Source organism: Protopterus annectens, chromosome 2.part0 (genome assembly GCF_019279795.1).
Source record: "Protopterus annectens isolate FY-2018-M chromosome 2.part0, PAN1.0, whole genome shotgun sequence".
NCBI lineage: Eukaryota > Metazoa > Chordata > Ceratodontiformes > Protopteridae > Protopterus > Protopterus annectens.
The window spans coordinates 1,753,142,712-1,753,166,930 of record NC_056728.1 but is presented as its reverse complement, the minus strand read 5'-3'; the positions used below and the strand labels follow the sequence as shown (position 1 = coordinate 1,753,166,930).

The following is a 24,219-nucleotide window of genomic DNA, read 5'->3' as shown; positions in this document are numbered from 1 at the left end:
CTGTGAGAAGTGACTTCAGTTGTGTTATTAACAGAGAAGATTTTATTTATTTATTTTTTTCATGAAAGAGGATTTGGAGAAAAAGAAGTATTTTCTTGGGGGGGGGGGTGACCCAAATGCAATATATGTGTACTGCCACCTTTTTGTTTACAAAAAAAGCACTGTAAATAAGCACATATTTTTCATATGGATGGGGATTACATGTGACACCTAGCAAGAAGGAGAAGTGTTTGTGTTTTCTTTCTTAAGTTATCAATGGATAACACTGCAGAGAAAGGCTTGCTTGATGAGCTGAGTTAATCAGGTTAGCAAAAACTCAGTTAAGCGTGCCTTTAAAGCAGTATATACATCATGCAAAACAGCACAGTCTTTTACTGATAATATGCCTGAGGATCCAGATTGTGTAAAAGCACAACTCCTCTGTGCCCCATTATAAAAGAAGCTGCTGTATTGCCAGTGGCATAGAGGGAAAAAACCCTGACTACACACCAAATGAGTTGAGTTTAATTAGCAGTTCTTGTGCTTGATGTTTCTTCTAGGTGAAGATGGGTATACTTATTAGGGGAGGTGGGGGCAGGGCAAGACACACACAGCCACAGTTCCTTGGAGGATATGTGACGTTGCATTGGGCATTCTGGTAACCCTTAAAAGCAAGTGCATAGAAGTGTGCTCTCATGAGGGGATGCTTAGTATTCTTGGCGATATTGGTAGCTCATCCTGCCACCCAGGGTTGGGGTTATACACTTAAAAAATGCTCTAATTGCCTACTGCAGAACCACGGACATTCATGTTTACCCCTACTTGGATGACTGATTCGGGCTCCAACTCTAGGAGAGATATGGCCAGCTGTGCAGTTTATCCTGGCCTTTTTCCAAAGTCTAGGGACTCTATCTGAACATACCAATATCCTTCTAATACTCCCTGTTCCTGGGTGCTCTTCCTGATACTTCAAACCAGAAAACATTGGTCCCTCATTGAAAGTGCTATTCTGGATGTTATTCTTCATCTCCATAGCACAGCAAAATCAGATTACAACAAAGGAGATGTTCATCGTGTTACCCTGCTGGAGTCATCACACTTGGGTTATCCTGCCGTCAGGCGGTCCCGCAGTCGGCCTGAGTTCCAAAGTCTTGGTCCGGCGTCGGTTGCTGTCGCATCTTCCCTGACGTCAGTGCACCAGGGGTTTATAAGAGGCATCCGACGCCATTTTCTTCAGTCTTTCTTGCCGAGCGGTGCCCAAAGCAGAAGCAGTTTGCAAGTGCTGGTCGGCTGACACCTGAGATTTTCGATTCGAATTTCAGCCGAAGTCTTCAATAAAGCTAAGTACCCCGTTGGGGAACCTTTTCTTGCCTCAGTCTGATGTCAGAAAAAGTTAACAATTGCATTTCTTGTGGGAAGCAAATACCTCATAAGGACTTCCATTCTTATTGTATTCCTTGCCTAGGCCCAGACCACGACGTCACAGGTTGTCGGTTTTGTGCTAGGTTTAATAAATGAACTATCAAACGCCGTTTTGACTTTGCATGACATTACCTTCGTAGGAAATTTAATTATATCATGCCGTCGGAGCAGCCGACGACCGGCATGCATAAAAAACGCAAGGATAAAGACAGGCAGCCTAGGAACAAGCCAGACTCAGAGGCCTCTGCTGGGCCTGTCGCCAGTTCTCCGGTTTTCAGTGAGGCACCTACGCAGCCCCTGATGACCGCAGAATTGGAACCCCAGACAGCTGCGGATTCTCAAGTGGAGTGTACTAGGCTGACGCAGCCATCTTCATTAGGCCCTTCCGACACCGGAGCAGAAGGAGACCCCGGTGCAGTGGAAACACCTTCGGTTGCAGAAGGAGTCTTCAGACCGACTACACTCACCATTAAATCTTATGCTAAGCTTAAAACTCCTTTAAAACCAAAAAAGACTGTACATCAGTCTACAGTTCAAGACCCCATGCCTAAGAAACAGATGCTTAAGATGGCTGAAGATTTGATTACCCTAATCAGGGGTTCCCATCCCCCTACAGATAAAAGACCAAGACAAGAGGAGGATTATGCTTCCTCTGACCAGGTTTCAGTTTCCTCAGATTCTTCTGTGGAACAGGATTACACTTTTCCCCCTTATGAAGACGCTGATGCTGAAGACTCTATTCCCTCAGCATCTCCCCCTGAAGACTACTCCTTTGGGGAAACTTTACATACCATGAGGGAACATTTCCACTGGGAAGGCCAGGACTACTATGATTCTAAGAAAAGGCTCCGAGAGTTCCTTTTACTACCCCAGCACAGACCACTTGCTATCCCTCCAGTTTTAGATATTGTGGATGATGTTTACTTGGAGTCTAGTCTAAATCCAGACTCTCTACCTCCTGCTCCAGCCAAACCAGACAGATACTACAGAGTACCTGACTCACACAAATTCCTTTATAAAAGCCCTGTGGCTGACCCAGAAACAATTTCCCAGGGTCCCAAGGGGGCTAAAGCTTCTATGGCTAAAAATCCTGTGCCCTCTGAAAGGGGTTCCAGAGCCCTAGATAGATGGGGAAAGAAAATATACACCTCAGCAACTCTGGCTATGAGAGCATTAAATTGTCAGTTTCACATGCTGAAATATCAGCAATTCCTAATGTCTCAATTAAAACAAAAAATGAGCACACATACTGAACAGTCTGAATTCAAGGAAATGCAGGATCTGTTGCATGCAGCTGAACAGGTGGGCAAACATACTTTACAATGTGGATTTGATTCATTGGAAGCTTCCTGTAAAGCAGCTGTTACTGGGTCTGTCATACGCAGACATGCTTGGTTAAAAGAACAAACCCTACCTGATCATGTTAAAGCAAAATTATTGGATGCACCTTTACAGCAGGATGTATTATTTGGTGTCAAAGCAGAAGAGGTTTTAAAGAAAATGGAGGATAAGGCAAAGTCTATGCAGACGGTCAATGATTTTCTACAGGTACAACCCCCTCGTTTCAGCAGAAATTGGCCAACTAAAAACTGGTCCTTTCCAGCTTCTGACAGATCACAGAGGGGCAAATACAGATGCCCAAGGGGCAGAGGTCAGTCACAAGGCCGTTACAAACCTCGACAATGGGGTACTGCTACCCAGAAAGGAGGAGAAGACAGGCCCCAAGCTAGCAGAAGACAAACACAATGACTCAGTCCTCAACCTACCAAGCAAATCTCTCCTGGCAGCTCCCTTGGGAGGAAAATTAGCATTTTTTGCAGACATCTGGCACATAATCACAAAAGACAAATGGGTCCTAAACATTGTCTCACAAGGATACAGATTCCACTTTCATACCTTGCCAAGGATAAAAGGAATGCCAAACCTGCCACCAAATCAATGGGCAGAGGCACAAAAACAAATTACAGCTCTCATGGACATGAGAGCCATTCAACAGGTACCTACACAGGAGCAAGGACAAAGATTTTACTCAAGACTCTTTCTAGTCCCAAGAAAAGACAAAGCATGGAGACCCATTCTGGATCTTTCAATTCTGAACACCTATCTGCAAGTACCAAAATTCAAGATGCTAACACTACAACAGCTTCTTCCCATGCTGGGCAAAAATGTTTGGCTAGTAACGTTGGACCTCAAGGAGGCATACCTGCATGTCCCTATCAGACAAAATTGCAGAAGATACCTCCGCTTCATTGCAGGTTCAACGCATTATCAATTCTCTGCACTGCCCTTTGGCTTATCTGCTGCGCCCAGGGTCTTCACAAAATGCCTGGCACCAGTAATTGCATACTGCAGACAAAGAGGAATTCAAATATACCCATACCTGGACGACTGCCTTATTCAAGCAGAAAGCAAGGACATTCTTTTAAAGCATCTGGCATTTGTCAAACACCTTCTAAGTTGCCTAAGGTACACAGTAAACGAAAAGAAATCAAAACTAGTGCCCTCACAAAACATAATATTCCTGTGTGCCAGCTTGAATACAATGGCCCAGATGGCTTATCTCATGCCAGACAAGCAACAACAGCTGACTCAATATTTCAAAATAATGGCAACAAAGACCCAACTCCCCGCAAGAAAAATTCTGCAGGCCTTGGGATTCATGGCATCTTGCATACTACTAATACCATTTGCAAAACTGCATATGAGGAAATTACAATGGTACCTGAAAAGCGTATGGACTCAGCACAGCCACAGCTTGGAAACAATGATACCACTCATTCCCTGCCTTCAACAGGAGTTTCTATGGTGGGCACAGGCATGTCACCTCAACAAGGGTCAGCCTTTCACCTTACCCACAGCCAGGCAAACTATGACAACAGATGCATCAGACTATGCCTGGGGAGCACACATGGCAGGACAGTGCATTCAGGGCAAATGGACTACAGATCAAAGGCATCTGCATATCAATCAAAAAGAAATGCTAGCAGTACAGATGCTAGCAGTACAGAATGCCCTAACAGCTTTCAAGGACCTCTTACACCCAGGACAACTAATAATAAAGACGGACAATACCACAGTAATGTGGTACATAAACAAGCAAGGGGGCACACATTCCTACCATCTATGCAGGCAAGCAATGACCTTGTGGAACACAGCACTGTCTTACCAGGTTCAATTACAAGCACAATTCCTGCCAGGAAAGAAAAACACATTGGCAGACGACCTAAGCAGAAACATCATGGATCCACACAAGTGGAAACTAGATCCACAAGTATTTGCAATGATAGCTCAAAAGTGGGGACGCCCCGACATAGATCTGTTTTCCAGCCCCCAAAACTACCAACTTCAAAAGTTTTGCACAATGACATTCCATCCACAAGCATGGAAAGTGGACGCCCTCTCATTCAGTTGGAAAACATTAACAGTGTATACCTTTCCTCCATTGCCTCTTCTAGCAAAGGTACTGCTGAAAGTCAGATTAGAGAGGCCACAAATGATACTCGTTGCACCAGACTGGCCATGCCAGCATTGGTATCCAATTCTAAGGGACATGGCCCACGGCCCACCATGGATTTTACCACAAATTCCTCACCTGCTCACCCAGCGAGACAATCAGATTCTACACAGCCAGCTCAAGACTTTAACCCTGGCTGCATGGCAAATTACCTAAACAACAAGCCAACACCTCTATCCAAAGCTGTTATGGATGTCGTTCTGGAGGCCAGGAGGCCCAGCACCAGGAAAACCTATTCAGACAAATGGAAAAGATTTTGCGCCTGGAACCAGGCTAAAGGCCAAAATCCCCTTGATCCAAACATTCCTCAGATTCTACAATATTTAACTGAGATGTTGCACAAAGGACTTTCCTTTTCATTTATTAAGATCCACGCCTCAGCAATCTCAGCTCATTACAACACGGATCCTCCTTTATTCTCACATCCACTCCTAAGACAGTACCTCAGAGGGGCTAAGAACATAAGACCACCCAGGAGAGCACCAACACCTACTTGGGATCTCAACTTTGTTCTGGAAAAGCTTACACTGCCGCCTTTTGAACCAGCTTTTTCAGCCGATTTAAAATTTCTTTCATGGAAAATTGCCCTGCTACTAGCAATATCCTCAGCTAGAAGAGTGTCAGAGCTACAGGCACTAATGGCAGTGGAGCCTTTCCTCATTTTTCATCAAGACAAAGTCTCTCTATGAACTAACCCTTCCTTTATGCCAAAGGTGGTATCCAGTGTGGCCCTAAGCCAAACCATTCATTTGCCCACCTTTTTCCCAAATCCCCAGAACAAAGGAGAAAGACTCCTGCACTCTTTGGACATTCACAGACAATTACGTTACTACTTGGATAAAACTAAGGCTTTCAGAAAATCTGACCAGCTCTTTGTAGCCTATGCTGCAGGATCACAAGGAAAAGCTATCTCAAAACAGACCATTTCTAAATGGATAGAGCATTGCATACGTTTCTGCTACACGCATTATGGGAAACCGGTATCTGCTAACATTAGGTCCCACTCCACCAGGGCTACAGCTACATCAGCAGCCTTTCTCAGGGGAGTGCCAACCAAGGATATTCTGGAAGCTGCAACTTGGAGTTCAGTGCACACCTTCACCAAACACCATCACTTACCTCTATATTCTAAGACTAGAGCTGGTTTTGCCACTGCAGTTTTGCAGGGCCTACTAGCTTCTCCTAACCCTGTTTAACTCCACCACCCATCCTTAGCTTTGGGATTCAACCCAAGTGTGATGACTGCAGCAGGGTAACACGATGACATAGTACAGTTTTGTACCTACCATAAATGTAGATGTTTGAGTGTTCACCCTGCTGCAGTCCAGGTTACCCTCCCTCCATCCCCTCTGAACTAGCTGAACTTATCTATACCACTCTATCCTATACAACCTCTGTGGTGTATTTGCTTGTGCCTGAAGGTTTTGTTTTATTTTTATATATATATATATATATATATATATATATATATATATATATATATATATATATATATTGCATACCTATTGGGGGCACCTGACATCTGGGGCAAGAAAAACTGAAGAAAATGGCGTTGGATGCCTCTTGTATACCCCTGGCGCACTGACGTCAGGAAAGAAGCGACAGCAACCGACGCTGGACCAAGACTTTGGAACTCAGGCCAACTGTGGGACTGCCTGACGGCAGGATAACTGAAGTGTGATGACTGTAGCAGGGTGAACACTCGAACATCTACATTTATGGTACGTACAAAACTGTACTTTCTTTAGAACACTGGAGGACATTGCAACCCTAGTAAGGCTTCATGCTGGAAACACCAGTAATATGTAAGGAACAGATGATGCCAGCATGCCCACTCCCTATTGTGTCCCATTCTTCCTGCTGCCCTGTATTTATTCATTTATTGGTATTTGTTTACCAGGAAAGTCCACTGGGCCTTGAAGAGCTCATTTCCAGTGGAAGCCCAGGGAGAAAAGCTTCACAAGACACAGTAACAGTATGTATAAAGAAAGAACTCTCATAGTGAATACATCAGGGAATTCCAACCAGGTGTCCCATTCAAACGACCGAAACACCAAGGCTGTCATAGATATAACCTGAGTGGGCCCATTCAGGGGAATCTGAGGGTCTTGAGAACATGGTAATAAAAACTCAGAAAAAAAGCACACCAGTATTAAAGTAATAATGGCAGCAGTTTTTACTTGAAAGCATTCAAAGATACTTGGCAGCCAGGGATCCTGCATGTCCACACAGACAACACCACAGAGATGTAACACATCAGCAAGTGGTGGAGGTCGAGGGGGGGATTCACTCATATCTTTTGTGAGTGCTAGTCAAGGAGGCATGGTGCTTAGCCCAGGAGTCAGACTTGACCCTTTGAGTGTTTTACATCTCTTCTCAAAAGAATATTCTGGATGAAAAGATTGAACAGAATAGAGGAAGGCCCTCATTAATTTATATTGAATAGCAATATATCTCTAGACTTGGTCAGGGGTTGTGGTGCCAGAAGTGGGTGTTTTCGTTTCTTCAGAAAACAGCTCAGTAACATTTTCCCAGGGTGTTAGGACACAGCGGCCAGAGCAATAACTGCTTTCTCAATAAACTGTGCAGGTCTATTCCTGTATGGTTTTCCTCCAATTCTCCTTTTCCTTGGGCAGTACAGAAGATAAAGGAGGACAGGCCAGAAAAGTGCTAGTCATATCTCCCTTTTGGCTGAGTGAACATATATTTTGCTTCCTGTTGAGTATGGTAAGGGCAGAACCTGTTCTGCCTTAGCAATGTAAACTTCTTGATCCAAAATAGGGAGTAACTTTAGCACTCACACCAGAAAACCCTAAGGATAATCTAGCTTTCAATCTCTTTAGGTGCATGTTTTCTGAGAACATGTTTCCAGTCATGTAGAAGGCTAGGAAACCAAATACAAAGAAATCATATGCAGCAAAATAGAAAAGATTCTCCCTTTGATGCCAAATAAAATGTATGGACACTGACCACACATCAGGATCTATGATACTCAAATACCTGTCAAACCTTTTCCAAATTTAAGTATTTTTTTCTCTGATTTTTGCTCCGACTGCCTTTTCCCACCTAAAAAGCGAATTTCTAACTGATCTGTGCTTTAAAAAGTTTAAATTGCATTTGCCTTCTGCTTTTTACAGTTTTTGCACTTGTTATATCAATTTAAGTCGTTTTTGTATTGTATAACTGTTGTAGGCTACACACTAAAGTGCGCTAGCCTGTTTATAGCATTTACAGTGTTTTCTGTGTGTTTTTCTGCTGTTTCCTGAAAAAAAAAAAAAATCTCTTTTCCCACCTTTGCTGAATTAGATTAGTCCAGATTTCAGGTTTTGCTGAATTCCGGACTGTGGTATAGTTTCCTGTGTTCCCCATATCCTTATTTGGATAGGAGGAAGCCTCTCTGTTCACCAGTGAGAGTGGGGAGCTTTGAGCAGCCTATCTGTTCATGGAGGAGTGGTCTCAGCCCTGAAACTAGTAGCTTATTGGCAGTTTTGGGTCAATTCCTATCTCTTTCAGTTTCCCTGCTTTAAAACCCGCATTTGCACAGTTTTGCACCAGTATACAACTCCGCACAGCTCCTCGTGGTGTCCTGCAGAGTGATACAGGCAACAGAGAGACCCAAGAGAGACTTTTCCAGATTTAAGTATTTTTTTCTCTGTTTTTTTTGCTCCAACTGCCTTTTCCCGCCTAAAAAGCGAATTTCTAACTGATCTGTGTGTGCTTTAAAAAGTTTAAATTGCATGTGCCTTCTGCTTTTTACAGTTTTTGCACTTGTTTTATATCAATTTAAGTTGTTTTTGTATTGTATAACTGTTGTAGGCTACACACTAAAGTACGCTAGCCTGTTTATAGCATTTACAGTGTTTTCTGTGTGTTTTTCTGCTGTATCCTGAAAAAGCAAAAAAAAAAAAAAATTCTCTTTTCCCGCCTTTGCTGAACTAGATTAGTCCAGATTTCAGGTTTTGCTGAATTCCGGAGTGTGGTATAGTTTCCTGTGTTGCCCATATCCTTACTTGGATAGGAGGAAGCTTCTCTGTTCACCAGTGAGAGTGGGGAGCTTTGAGCAGCCTATTTTTCCCTGGAGGAGTGGTCTCAGCCCCGAAACTAGTAGCTTATTGGCTGTTTTGGGTCAATTCCTATCTCTTTCAGTTTCCCTGCTTTAAAACCCGCATTTGCACGGTTTTGCGTGATTTTGCGCATAGCGCAGCATCGGGCAGCGCCGCTTAAACGGGTTTAAACTATTCCCGGCTGCACAGTCTGCTCTTCACTTTTTCCCTTAGAACTGTTCTAAATCTCAAAGTAAGCACTGTATTTTCATTCTAAAGCCCTGCACTTGCTCGTATAAGTAATCTTAAAAGTAAGCACTAATAAACTAAAGCACTACACCCTCTTATACTCCCTTTAAGTACTTGGCTCCCTATTGGTCTTTTTTGATCAGTCAGAAAGTAGTTCCTTATACTATTCTGGCATGTCCAAAAGTCAGTTTCGGGTTTACTCTCCAGTCCAGTTGGTGAATCTGGGAATCTTGAGGCAATGTTACAACTGCCTTATGTACACAGACCACCCTCTCCTTCTCCCAACAAGCTCAAATATATGTGAGAGATGCAACTATATAGCCAAACTGGAGGCTGAGCTCTCTCAACCCAGTACTGACACAGTCAGTCAGGAGGAGAAGGTAACCAAACACACCACAAATCCAGTCTCACATAGACCTATCGCAACAGCAAACCAAACACATAAACACACAAAAACATACTCTGAGGCTCTAAATAAAAATCTGCCCAAGCAGCAGAGACCTCCAAAGCAGACATCCAAGCAACCGCTACCCCACAACAATACCCACGTATCACATAGTTCACAAAGTCAGTGTGCCACACAGTCACAGCCCTTAAGGCTAAACAACACACCTAATACACTTGTAATAGGTGACTCTATTGTCAAACACACTGACGTCCCACTCACCAGGCTGAACAAGGAGAAGATCACTGTAAGCTGCCTATCGGGTGCCAGGATCCGCCACATAACACAAGCACTCAGGTCACTCCAAAGCAAGTACAAATATGACTGCATCATTGTCCATGCTGGTGTGAATGACCTGAGACGTACCTCTCTGGACTACATGAAAAGAGACATAGAGGAGCTCTCTGATCATGTAGCCCAGGCCGGTATGATCCTGACCTTGAGTAGCATCCTACCCTCACCAAGAATGATGCCACAGTATAAAGACAAAATGATCAATTTTAACAATTGGCTAAAGTATTGGTGTCATTCAAAGGGGATCCAGTGTCTGTCAGCCTGGGATGACATGCTCGACACGTTGCTTCGCTAGGGACGGCTTGCACATGTCACTCCTGGGCTTTCAAATACTGGCTAAGGCTCTTGCCACCCCCATAGAGCCTTTTTTAGGCAAGGCTCAAAAGACAAACCCACCTCCATAGACAACACAAGGAAAAAGAAACTAAGGGTAATGCTGCTCAACCCCAGAAGTCTAAACCTCAAGATGCATGCACTCGAGGCTCTCCTCAGTATGGAGAATATCGATATCTGTGCCGTAACAGAAACCTGATTCAAGGCTCCCGAGAGCACCCCAGCACTACCAGGTTATACCTCAGACCATGCTTTTCGGCCCCAAAACTCAGACCGAACCACAAAAGGAGGGGGAGTATCCATATTCATCAAAGATACCCACACTTCCAGGTTAGTGGCACTGCACGAAGCATCAAAGACCATCCATGTGCAACTAACAGTGGGCAAAACTGCCTTTCAGTTTGTAGCCTGCTACAGACCACCCTCCCAAACTCAGGAACCCCACTCGGCTTTCCTGAGAACACTGGAAAATATGAAGGTCTCTCCAAACACCATTATATTGGGTGATTTCAACTACCCAAACATAGACTGGGAGCACTACTCAAGCCCCAACACCCTTGCCCAACGGTTCCTAGAATTTATAAACTCAAATGCTATGGAACAACTGGTCACCACTCCCACAAGAGGGGAAAACATATTGGATCTGACCATCACCAACATGGGGACTCTATGCTCCATACCAGAGGTATACCCCTCATTGGTAAGCTCTGACCATAAATTAATCTCACTGGACATCCATATCCCGTCCCCACGCCCAGCCAAGGAAACCACAGTGAAAAACTTCTCAAAAGCAAACTTCACACTTCTCAAAACCTAGATGGAATCCTTCAAAGCCCCTGGGCCAGTGGAAAATATGGCCCAAACCGCAGAATCCTTTACAAACGCATTCTATGGGCACCTGCAGGAATGCATGGATTGTGCTATCCCAAATAAAACCAAGACCCACTCCTCCAAAGGCAGGAGACCTGTCTGGTGGACCCCAGCCATAAATAAGCTATACAACAGAAGGAGGAAGCTACTACATGATAGAGCAAAATCCCAAAAAGGGAAGGCATCTCTGATCAGTACTAGCAAGAAACTACGATCCCTCATAAAATCATCTAAGGCCAGCTTCGAAAGAAAAATTGAACAAGACGCTAAAGATAATCACAAGGCATTCTTTAGTTATATCAGGAACCTGGGTGGCAACTCCCAGATATGCTCTGAGTTAGTGCAAAATGACAAAAAAACACTGAACCCACAGACATTGTCAACATCCTGGCAGACAGGTTCAGTGCAAACTTCTCCCCCCCCTTCCCCCCCAAAAGAGCAAATGTCTATCCCAACAGAGTGTAGCCTCCCTGACATCACAGATGCACAGGTGAGAGCCGCCCTCTCCAAAGCAAAAAACACAGCATCAATGGGACCGGACGGTGTCCCGGGCTGCATTTTACACGAGCTCCAAGAAGAACTGAACCCTCACATAAAATCACTGTTCAATCTCAGCCTTACTACAGGATATGTACCCAAGGAATGGAGTACAGCAACAGTGGTCCCACTCCACAAAGGTGGTGCCACAACGGACCCCGAAAACTATCGCCCTATAAGCCTGACTAGCCTGGTCTGCAAAGCTATGGAGCGTATCATCATGGAACTCATAAGCAAAGACATTGGGAACCTCCAAACACTGGATCCTACCCAATTTGGCTTTGTTAAGGGCAGATCTTGCCTCTTGAACCTGGTTGACTTCTTTGAAACAGTCACCAAGGCCATAGATGAAGGGAAGGTAGTCCACACAGCCTACCTGGACCTCGCAAAAGCCTTCGACACAATACCCCACTCGGGCATCATAAATAAGCTCACCAGCGTAAATATCAACCCCTATGTCACAAAATGGGTTGCAAATTGGCTCAGGGATAGAACCCACATGGTCAAAATTGCAGGTGCCATGTCAGACTCTAAACCAGTTACAAGTGGCATCCCACAAGGCTCAGTCCTGGGACCTCTCTTGTTCGGTATAATTTCTCTGAGGTACAGGCTAACACAGGCAGACTATGGCTGACCAAGTTCGCAGATGACTGCAAACTGGGTGCCATAATCGACTCGCTGACTGACACAAGCATCCTCCAAAAGGGTCTCAATGAGACGCATAACTGGTGCCAGAGCCATGGCCTAAAGCTAAATGCCAAAAAGTGCATAGTCATTCCCTTTGGGAAAAACAAAGTGCCCACAAATTACCACATAGGTGGTAATCCATTAAGTACGGAAGAAGTAATTAGGGATTTGGGGACCCAAGTAGATAGCAATCTCTCCTTTGACAATCACGTTGCCAAAGTGGTTAGAATGACCTTCTATATAGCCCACCTTATCATGAAAGGGTTCACAGAGATAGATCTAGAGAGGACATTGTGCCCTTCTACTCATCACTCATCAGGCCCATAATTGAATACAGTGCCCCATTTGGGATGTACCTTACCCGACACCTGCAGCAACTGGAAAGACCCCAAAAGTACCTCACCAAGAGGATCAAGGGACTCAAACAGATGCCCTATGCAGTTAGGCTAAAGAAACTCCAGCTCTACTCGGTTGCTTACCGCCTACTCAGAGGCGATCTGTGCCTGACGTATAAAGCCATGCCCAACCCAGAATTAATGGACATGCTCCACCTCAGGAAATCCAAATCCCTTAGAGCTACACGCTCCAGGGACTTAAACCTCAGCACAGAAATAAATAGGACATGCTGGAGGGACAGATTCATATCCCAGAGGCTCCCCTCACTCTGGAACAAAATCCCAATCCATGTTAGGCAGAGCCCCTCAATGACCCTCTTCAAGAGAAATCTTGACGAGTGGATGGGAGATCGTAGGTTTACCCCTGGGATCTCTTCTGTGTCCCTACTAGACAGAGGCACAGTAAACTAACCTTAAAAGGGCTATCTTCTGTGATCTACTATACAGAGGCACAGTCAACTAATCTAAAAGGGTGGCGAAAGCCAAACACACTCTGGCTAGGCTTATAAATGCCCTAGGGCAGATAGCCTAGTATCAACCTATGAACAAATCTGGATTGAACATGCATAAGCAACTGAGATTTACATTGAAAGTCCAAAGTAGAGGGGAAATCAGACTGGTTAGTTATAACCTTTGCAAAGGGTAGAGAGTGTGTGTCCGTCTCTAAATGGACCATCTTTAAATGGCTGGTTCACTATATCTCAGTTACTCTTTCCATGGCAAGACTGTACTAGGGCATGTAAAGATCCAATCTACAGTATCTACTACTGTCTTCCTTAGAAGGGTCAACACACAAGAAACATTGGAAGCAGCTACCTGGTCATGTATATATACTTTCAAAGAATTACAATCTGGAAATTACCTCTAGAGCAAAGGCAGGATTTTCCATGGCCATACTACTTGGTCTGCTACAGATCACAGCTTCTCAGGTCCAGCCACCATTTGGGTCCATAAGTATTTATAATCTTCCCAAGTATTATCACTGCTGTAGCAGTGAACAGTACAGTGGACATAATATAGCTGTGTTAAGTGGAACCTGCCATAACTGTAGGTGTTTAGGATGTACACTGTTGCAGCAATATTTCCTTCCCACTACTCATCTTTTTCCTCAGCCACATATCTCCTTACTTTCTCTCTGTGCTATGCTTACCAGGCACTTCTTTTCTTCAAGTTGACCTTAATATCTGCAAAGGGAGCTTTTGGGATCCTAGTTGACATACACCAGCTTGACAGCTCATGTTGTGGTCTCAGCCCTGACTTCCAGAGCTTACAGGGCAAGAATGTACTAAAGATGGCATAGATAGACTTCCAAGATGACTGCACATTGAGTAACAGCTTAATTTCAGCTCACCCAGTGTGAAAACAGAAACTCAGAAAAGAGAGCCAGTGATCCTCTCTTTTTGGCTAGTAAGTGCCCTGCTTGGATGCTAGCAAAAAAGAAATTCAGAAAACCTGAAAGAAAATTAGTCACAAAGGTGAGCATAAAACACTGACTGGAAAGAATTCTGCAGCTGTTCAGCAAAAAAGCAGTGCAAGCTCCAGCTTTGGTGCAAGACATGACTTCCAGTACCCGGGAGGGGGGGGGTGGTAAGTCAAATGTACTCAGAGCTGAAAAAACAAAGGAAACACTGATGGAGTATATCAACTCAAATAATAAAGGGCTGGAAAAAAATGGAAGAAGCTTTAAACAGGTACTCAGATGTGGTTATAAAATTGCAAAAATCAGAGGTCGAAATGAAAAAAGCCTGGCTGAGTTTGAGACTGCTCAAGAAGAGATGTTTCAAAAAATAACAGAATTAGAGGATAGAACATGTAAGGAAAACCTGAGCTTTTCTGCTCTTCCAGAGAAGCTGGAAGGAACTGAGTATTAATTTTATGAAAGCACAAATAAGCAACTGGACGGGTATTCCACAGCAGGAGTTGTTAATTGAAAGGGCACGTCATGTGTATGCTCCACACCACACCACAAAAAATCAACCTAGACCTTTAGTAGTTAAGATGCAATCCTACCAGCAAAAAGAGTTGATTCTGGAAAAACTGTGGCAAAAGGACAAAGTACTAAAAGTGGGAGACAGTAGAGTGTTTGTGGAAAATGATTAGTCACTGCACACCAGGCAGAAGTGGAGTAAATGTAGTCCATTAATCAATGAGTGTTGAAAAGCAGGTTTGAGATTCAAGCTGCTATATCCAGCCAATTTCAGAATATTCTTTCCTGGAGGGTCAAAATTGTTTTTGATGCAGAAAATCATAAGGAGGAAATACAGAAGTTTGTTAAAAAAAACAAGCTATCAAATAGAAGAAGATTGTGCTTCTTGTTGTAATGGTAATAAATCCCATAGAGATACTGTGCCAGTGAAACCTTTTCCAATCTTTCAATGGAAAATGCTTGCAAGACAGAAAAAAGCACAATAGTTGACTAGAAGAACTGGGACTACATTGGAAATGAAGCAGAGACTGAAATTGGGAGATGGAGATCAACATGAAGAAAACTAGCAGCTTGGAAACTGACAGATAAATGTGGGATTATAAGTATTAATTATATTTGTGAAACATGATTGAATAAGAAAACCTGGAAGTATTGGACTTCTTTGACTTTGTTAAACTTGTAGGGGACTCCAAAACATATGCCCTACTTAATGTCACTAATGTTTTAAGAATATTTAGGGGGGGGGGAAAGAGTTAACTGTAAGTAAAACAAAATTTTGTTCTAAACAGTAGTATTTTTATAATGAATGACATAACCTGCTTGCTATAAAGTAAAGATTTCTCAGTTGTTTTTGAGTGTAATGTGGATAGTAAAGTGAGAAGGTGCTCCCTTTTTTCGTCTTTCTTTCTTTCTTGCTCCTTGTTCAGTTTTAAGAAATGTAGGCACTGTAGTTTGAAAAAGAAAAGTCTGGTCAAAAGAGCATGATATAAGAAGAATTTATGTGCTTTTAATTACTCTTGCATAGGGAAATGACTGGATTAAGGCCCTTGGCTTGATCTAGTAACAAGTTTAAAGGGGAAGCAAATAAAAAAACAACATTAAATATAATAAGTTTTTCTCTAGAAAATAAATGAGTGCTTCTAGTAGAGGCAACTTTGTATCTGTTTTTTATGTCTCTATAGAGACAATCATATAAGGGACAATAAAAACAGAATACTTATTTCTTTCAGTGGCTAAGAGATATTGTTTTTGTAAGCATTCAAGTGTTTCTATATTCTGGGAGAGGAATAAAGATAACACAAAAACAGCACGTAGTAGCAGCACAGGCTGTACCATGCATCTTAGCATGGATAACATTCCTTATAGGTTAATTCAAGTCTATGAGTGTAACTGTCAATCTGGGACATCTTTTCCTATTAGGAGGGTTAAACTTCAATATTTGAAGACATGCATAGCTGTGTATGTTAATATTAAGTTAATAGGTTTTAAGATGTTCTAGGGATGTGTGGTTTTTTGAGGGTTTTCACCAAAACAAAACGTTTTGTAAAATGTGACATAGGTTTAAATGACATGAAACAACTGTGTAAAAGATCAACCTGCCAAATATTTGTGTATGCATGTAATACATAAGCTGAAATTACACATTTTAAAAAAGCTGTTACTCATAACAGGTGGGAATAATAACTTCTTAACATAATTATGGCAATTTCTATATTATCATTAAATGTAAATGGTCTCACAGATATATACAAAAAAGAAAGAGTAGTGAACTGTATTAAAATGTAGAATACAAATAGCTATGCTACATTTGGAAAGAACTCAGCATGTGAATTTGATAAAGGATTTCAGGATGGTTATTCAGTGGAATATCTGGGATGGAGGAAAAGGGGAGTACTTGTATTAATTGCAAGAGAAGCTAAAATAGTGATAGAAGAGGAAAAATGAGAATAATGGTAGATTTGTAGTACTAAGGGGCTACAGGTAAAGGAGGAGGATTACACTGGCATGTAGTTATTTATATTCCACCTAAAACTGCTGTAATGGAGCTTAAGAACATTTTGGGAGAGATAATCCGCTTTCAGCAGGGAATATTACTTATAGGTGGGGACTAGAATTTGATTTGCATCAGTAAGGATGTATCTGGGCAGCCCAGAAGGGAAAATATAACCAAAGAGGGTAGATCTTTCAAGAAATTTATGAAAATATTTGGTATGGAAGATGTGAATTCAGTAGTAGGAGTTCAGAATGAATTCACATATTATCCCCCAAGGTGCAAAACTGGGCTAGGCTAGACAGAATTTATATTTCACAGGAACATGTGCACTTAATTGAAAGTTTTGATATGCATCCAATAGCTATTTCAGATCACACACCAGTAATAAATGGAGGGTAATGAAGTAAAACGAGACACTGGCACCATCTATCATTTTTCAAAGAGAGGAATGTAAGGAATGGGTAGTGGGAGTTATTTATGAGTCATTAGGGAAGATAGAATGACTTCTGAAAATATAGCTAGGGAGTCAGATAAAATTAAAGTGGAGTTTAAAAATAGGGTGGAAATAAAAAGTTAGATATGGTTAAGAAGTAATAATTATTTAGAGGGGACTGACAAAGGTTAAATTATTGCAGAACAGAGGGAATCTCGCAGAACAAAAAGAGGAGCAATTGCAGAGTACTAAACAGAAAATAAAGTATTACCTTGATAATATGGATGAGTTTAGAAAGATTGCTGTTAAGCAACTGTTTTTGGTAACTGCAGAGCACAAAAACATTTAGCACAATGACTCCAGCAACAGAAAGTAGAAGGGATTATCACCAAGCTTAGGGAGCATATAACAAGGAAGATAACCAGAGATATTATAGAGGTACTAGAAATATTCTGGAAATTTTATAAAATCTGTATAAAGCAGAAGCAGTACAAATTAATGTTTTTGGAAGAATTAAATATACCAAGGTTAGAGATAGATGAGGCTCAATTACTAACAGGATAGTAGGAGAGAAGATCAAATGATGATGTTACAGGAAAATCCCCAGGAGTAGATGGTATTCCTTGGGAGGTTTGGAAGCTAGGAGGGGAAAACCTGATAAATGTGTGGAAGGTTTTATTTGACTGTATTTTAAAAGGAGGAGAAGCACCAACATCCTGGTAGAAAGGAGTGGCGGCGGTAATACCTAAAGATGGTAAAGACCCATCAGATTCAGCTTTATATAGGCCCATTTCAATTCTAAACCATGTTTATAAAGTGTTTGTCTATAATGACTAAAGGAATGTCAAAGGTGATGCCAAAATAGATAGATATGGATCAATGTGGTTTTATGGAGGGGAGGCAGACATTTGGCAACAGTAATACAATGATGATCCAGAAGGAAGCAGAATGTGAAAAAATACCACTGTTGTTGGTGGGTCTTGATGCAGAGAAAGCATTTGACAGAGTAAGCTGGGAGTTTATAAGCAGGGCAATGGAAGCATTTGCATTCCCTGGTAAAATTATAAAGTTAATTAGGAGGATATGTGAGGGATCGGAGGTGAAAATTAAAGTGGGTGGGTTCCCTGTCTGATAAATTCTGTTTGAGCAGAGGAACCAGACAGGGGCATCCTCTTTCTCCTTTTTATTTGTGTTATATTTAAAACCATTGGCAAACAGAATAAGGGACTCAGAAATTTAAGAATATAATTGGCATGGTACTCAAGAAAAGTTTACTTTATTTGCAGATGATGTTATTTTATACCTGATAAAACCAAAAAAAGGACATTTCAGTGTTGTGGATCTTTTCGAGATACAAAATTAATGAATAAAAGAAAGGCAGTAGCTGTAAACTATGTGCCCACATACAAATTGGTTCAGCAATACCCGTATTTATGGGGACATGATAAAATGAAATACTTAGGAGTATGGATTAAAAAGGATTCTGTTGTGGCTACCAAGGTTATGTGGGAAGACACTAAACAAAAGATAATACAAATGCTGAAATTGGAAAGTCTATTTTTATGGATATCTATAGTAATATGCAAGCAGTTAAAATGTTTATAGTCCCTTTAGTTTTATACTTGGGTCAGGCATATTGTTATCAACCAAAGGAGAAGTCATGGATAGCAACTTATAAAGAGCTCAAGGATTTTACCTGGGAGTTGAGGATGGCAAGAGTCAAGTGGGATAAGCTACTTCTTCCAATAAAACATGGTGGTCTAGAATTACCTTATTTGAAGGAGTATTTCAGAGCTTCACAGTTAAGGCTCCATACATAGTACAAGCAGTAAGCTATAACTCAAAATGGGATGATGACAAAACAGGCTGAAGCTCAAGAAAAAAAGGAGAGACTGGCATTTTGGATGGAGATCCTTAAGGAGAATAACAATAATCATACAGAATATCCTCTTCGTAAAGTAGCAGAAAGTATTCTAAGAACTAAGCCAACACAGGATTGGAGAAAGGAGATTCTGCTGATAGAGATAACTGCAATTAAGGATACTGACAGTAGGCAAGAGGGGGCTTGAATTTACTGGAGAAAACTGGCAAAGGAAGCAAGGTATCATGAACAAATAATTAGAGAGGGAAAGGTAACAACATGAGAAGAGGCCAAGAATTTATTTGGACCGTAGGGTAGAGATTGCCTTCCATATCAAGACTTGATATCAGAGTATAGTCAATGAGGAAGAAACAGGGGGATCGTAAGCAAAAACCCAGCACTGGTACTGTTTTTAATAGAATCTAGAACTGAAGCTGCTGTTTAAAAAGGGATAATTAATACAGCATATGAAATATGGCATGATAACTATAAGAATCAGTCAAAGGAGGTTGTAAAAGATTGGCAAGAGAGTTTGGGTAAGCAGTTCACAAAGAAACAATGGGGGGACATATGCATGACACCCACATTTGCAACAAAGTCTAGAAGATTTAGGATCTTTATTTGGAGTTGTTTACATATATATTTTTATACCCCAAGTAGACTCCAAAGAATTTTAACTTGGGTTGATAACAAATGTTAGATGTGTGACGAGAAAGAGGTAATTGGGAACATATCTTTTGGGAGTGTATGAGTTTCAGTATTTAAAAATTCCCTGCAGACTACTCTGTCAGAAATACTTGGTGTGCAAACTGGCATAACTATGGAAATATTTTTTTGAGCTATGATACAGAATCAGAATTTCCCAAACATAGTAAGGCCTTGCTGAGTCTAATTATGGTGGCTGCTAAAAAAGCAATTACTAGGACATGAAAATCAAAGTCTAACCTGGCTGTACTAGAAGTAGTGAATATAGCAACAGAGATAAAACAACTGAAAATTAGATCTTTAGAACAGGGTAGGGGCAAATTACATAGAAAAAATGGGAATTGTGGGGACAATACATGCAGAGTAATGTTTTGGAGGAGGAGATATGAGATTTAAAAGAAGGCATAAATTGAATGATCTATGTAATGTTTGACCGACAATGACTAAGTAGATTATAAGTGATGTATAATATTTCCAACTAAAAATGTCAGTCTGGTTTGTTGTCCACCTATCCTGGAGGAGGAAGAAGATCGAAAACTATTGAAGTATGGCCAGAGAGGCCTTTTGCACCAGAAATCCGTAGGTGTTATAACTACAACAGTAAATGAACATGAACACCTACTGTTGTGGTAAGTTCCTTACACGGTTAAATTTTTTCTGTTTTATAGTTTCCTTGTTTTATTCCTTAATTATAATCTGTACCTAACACATGTATGCTTAAAGTCTTTGCTTTGGTTTTGCAGCTGTCCATGAAGATGGTACCAAAGATACTTTCCCCATTAGTAAAGGACTGGGCACCTAAAGCTTATGTTATCTCTTTCAAGCTGGAAACAGACCCTTCCATTCTTGTGGACCGAGCACGTAAAGCTCTTGAGACTTACAACCATCAGGCAGTGGTTGCCAATGTCCTTGATACACGGAGGAGCTGTGTAACCATAGTAACCAGGGACTCTCAGATTGATCTGCGTCTTTCTGATGAGGAGGCAGCACGTGGTATGGAATTAGAGGAAAAAATTGTGAATTACCTCCAGGACTGCCATGCACATTTTATCAGTCAGTAATAGCCTGCTTTTTAATTTTGTATAACCATTTTATGGTATTATCCATTTTATTTATTATATTCCAGTGAAGTGGTGCACGCCTGTTGAATAAGGGGAAATAATTCAACAAATGTTCAAGGTTGTACTAAATCAGTAGTCATTCTGCACTGTAACAAGTAGTTTAAATTTGAATGGTTATCATGCACTTACGTACCCATCTGTTGGGAGAGTCATATGTAAGAAAGCTGTTTACTACCTTCTTTCTAATTAGGATGACAGAAAAAATACCGGCTTCAAATGTTGTATAGCAGTCAGTTTTATGTTAAATTTTTTTAGTAAAAGTTTAGACAGCATCAGTAATTCAGAAAAAAATGTACCTCAATGCTTATTCAGTTTACAACCATTCATTTAGGGATTTTACTTTTATGGCAACATTTTGTTTACCCTGCATTTTTTTTTTTTTTTGGTTACAAATATCACCAGGATTATCTTTGAAGACTGTGCATTCTGTTGTTCATCTCTATTTCTCCTCCTCAGCTGTATTTTTTTCTTAACATAGAATTATGTCTGCTGTGATTTAATTTGCTTACTGACCTTTCACCGTTGCCCTCCACCTTGTCACTGCAAAGCACACCTCATTTGAGTGTTTTTGCACTGTACGCAAAAGCATATACAACAGACGTCAACTATAGGCATGCGCTGTGACTACCCTTTGTTTTCAGATGTGTCACTAACTTTATAATTTGGTCCTTTCATAATGTTTATGATTTTGTGGTAACATGATGATAATTTTACTGCCTGTAATTCACATTATTCAGAGTTAAGACTTTTTTATACAGGGCTAGACTTTTGAATCTTTAGAATATATATATTGACACATATCCTTTTAATTTATCAACTTTGATGCCAATATTTAAAAAATAATCTTCCCTTATGTGAAAAGGAATTATCAGTGAAGCTGAAACATGTTTAAAAGAAGTATTGTTTTTACCAAGGAAATGCAGGAAGAGGAACAGTTATTTTATAATATCAGAAAAATGGTGGCACATCAGAGCAGAAGTTAGCATATGGCCTCACAGTACTCAGTTCTTTAGTCTACAGTTTGACTGGATTGTCTTCTGTATTGGGTCTGCATGTCTTGCCCACATCTGTTTGCTCTTGCATAGCAAAGACATGCCACAGTTGAACTGGCAGCCTTTTGCCAGTAGGTGTCTATGCCATTACCATGTGTGAGTATATGTGCTTCCTGTGAGACTCTGGTACTCTTTATAGGATATATTATTCTGCCTTGTGTTCCCTGGTTGTCAGGATAGGCTTTAGCTTTTCAATGAGCTTGCACCTGATTAAGTGTGTAATTGATGAATAATTGAATGAAAACGCAGAAAACCAAGTAAGTCAGAAAATAGGTTGTTTACTTTTAATGAGACTTGTACAGCTTATGCTATAGCACTAGAATGAAGGTAATGGCTTGTTTCTTTTTATGCCATATGACAATGTACTCCTGCTTCCTGTTAAAATAGCTGGCAAAAGATACTGGACTGCAAAGGTGCCCTTCATTTTGTTGAAAACTAACTTCACATCCCATCTTACCATGTTCAGTTTTTGTTGATACAACTTGTAAATTCTTCTGTAATATATAGCAGATGCTTTTCATCAGTGTGATCATTTTTTTGATATATTCCTTCAAATAATGACAAATGTGAAGCTGTATTTCAAGTAAGGGCTGTTGCATTTGTTCTGCTATTTTTTGGGCATTTTACATACCCTAACATTTCTTAAATTGTTTTAATAAAAACTGAACACCAAGAATTTAAATCAAGTAATGTATATTTCAATAAAAAGTGAACACCAATAGTTCAAATCAAGTTATGTATATTTATGTGTTTCGACAGTGGCCAGCACTGAAGCCAGTATAGCAGGCATATGTTTTCTTCGGGTCTGATTGTGTCTTCCTGAATATAGAATCCTAACAGAATATCATCCAATGTTCTGCTATCATGTTGTACCTGCATGACTCCCTACTTGAAAGTGAGAATGCTAAACTGTTAAATGCCTCTTAGTCAAATCCATAATAATGAAATGCTACAATAATGGCTTTCTACAGTGTTGAATCTTTAGTAATGAAGTGTTACAACAGTGCATTTCCATATTATTGAATAAAACAAAATATTGAAAACATTGAGTGTGACCACTGAAAATCTAGAGAAATATGTCTGACACTAAATTTGAATTTCATAGATGTTTTGAAGGGGGTCGCACCTTCTTTTCACCCACACATCCTACACCTCTAAATATAATAATTCCAAACTTGACAAATGTCTCAAAATGGGTTATACTTTTGTTTCACATTCTGTATAGGTTTTGTTAAGGTTTGTTGGGTGGGGGGACATTAAAATGAATCAACTCAACTGATGTTAAATGCCATAGACCTTAAATAGTTGCTGAAATAGCATAATACATATAGCTTCTGCAATAGATGAATCCTTTTACTTTTATGTGTGTTGTTTGTATAATATTTGGTACCCTTGGAATATGTGTTGGTGTACAGAACTGCAGAAAAACAAACAATTGGCCAGATTCATTAATGCCTACACTAAGTGTACACAATCTATAATTAAGAATCTCCATACCACATTTTTGTGCTGTCTATTCACTCAGAAAGATTATACCAGGTGTACATGGAGTCTACACTTTCTGGTAACCTTTATGAATCCCCTTGACATTTAAGGCTGCAAGAAAATTAGTAGGAAAACTAAAATTAGGAGGAAGAAGACAGGAGTTATGCTTGTGTTATCTGTTTACTCCGAATGGTATAGACTTAGTGTAGGCATTCATGAATCAGACTCAATGTTTATTTGGGAAATGTAACCTATGCATCCAACAGAAGCATATTAAGGGAAAGTCCTACTGGTGTTGCATTATTGCAGTGCTGAGACAATTCCAAAGGAGAGCAGTTACTATTCCTGCAGTAATCCCTGAGGAACTACAGGAAGTCTGCAGGACATCATTCTTCAGAGCCATCAGCGGTATGAGTATCTGAAGGAGAGTGCTATAAAAATAAGTTATTTGTATTTGTTCACTGGGAAGGTCTGAGTAGGACAAAATGACCCCCTTTCCTTTGGAGGACTAGAAAGAAAAGCTCCAGTGCAAACAAAATATAAGGAATAAACAAAACACAGTTATAAGTAAACAAAAAAGCCTACACCAAGAAATACGAGGAAACAAAATGAAGTAATCAATCAAAATTACAGTCTCTTCCAAAAAAAACATGAAGAAGCAAGTAGAAAAGTGCGCAGTTATAAATGAATACATGAAAATACAAAATATGAAGAAACAGTAAAACTGGATGGAAGATGAGAGTGTGTCAATTAGTGTTTAAAATAGGTAGAAAGAAGTGATGATTATTTAACTGTGAGAAAAACTGCATACCATGACCTACAGGAACAGCAAAAAAAAAAAATCAGATTTACTTTGTATTACTGTTCATGATTC

General features: G+C 40.6%; 1 protein-coding gene across 2 annotated transcripts in view; it reads left to right on the top strand.

The window, feature by feature from the left end:
• Positions 1-22,905, top strand: part of PPCS (phosphopantothenoylcysteine synthetase) — a 57,623-nt gene extending 34,718 nt beyond the window's left edge. For both annotated transcript variants that reach the window (XM_044061781.1, XM_044061782.1), the window contains exon 3: positions 20,431-22,905. In XM_044061781.1, the coding sequence (XP_043917716.1) occupies positions 20,431-20,748 (318 nt within the window). In that variant the 3' untranslated portion in view covers positions 20,749-22,905. The remainder of the gene's footprint in view (positions 1-20,430) is intronic.
• Positions 22,906-24,219: the final 1,314 nt, after the last annotated feature.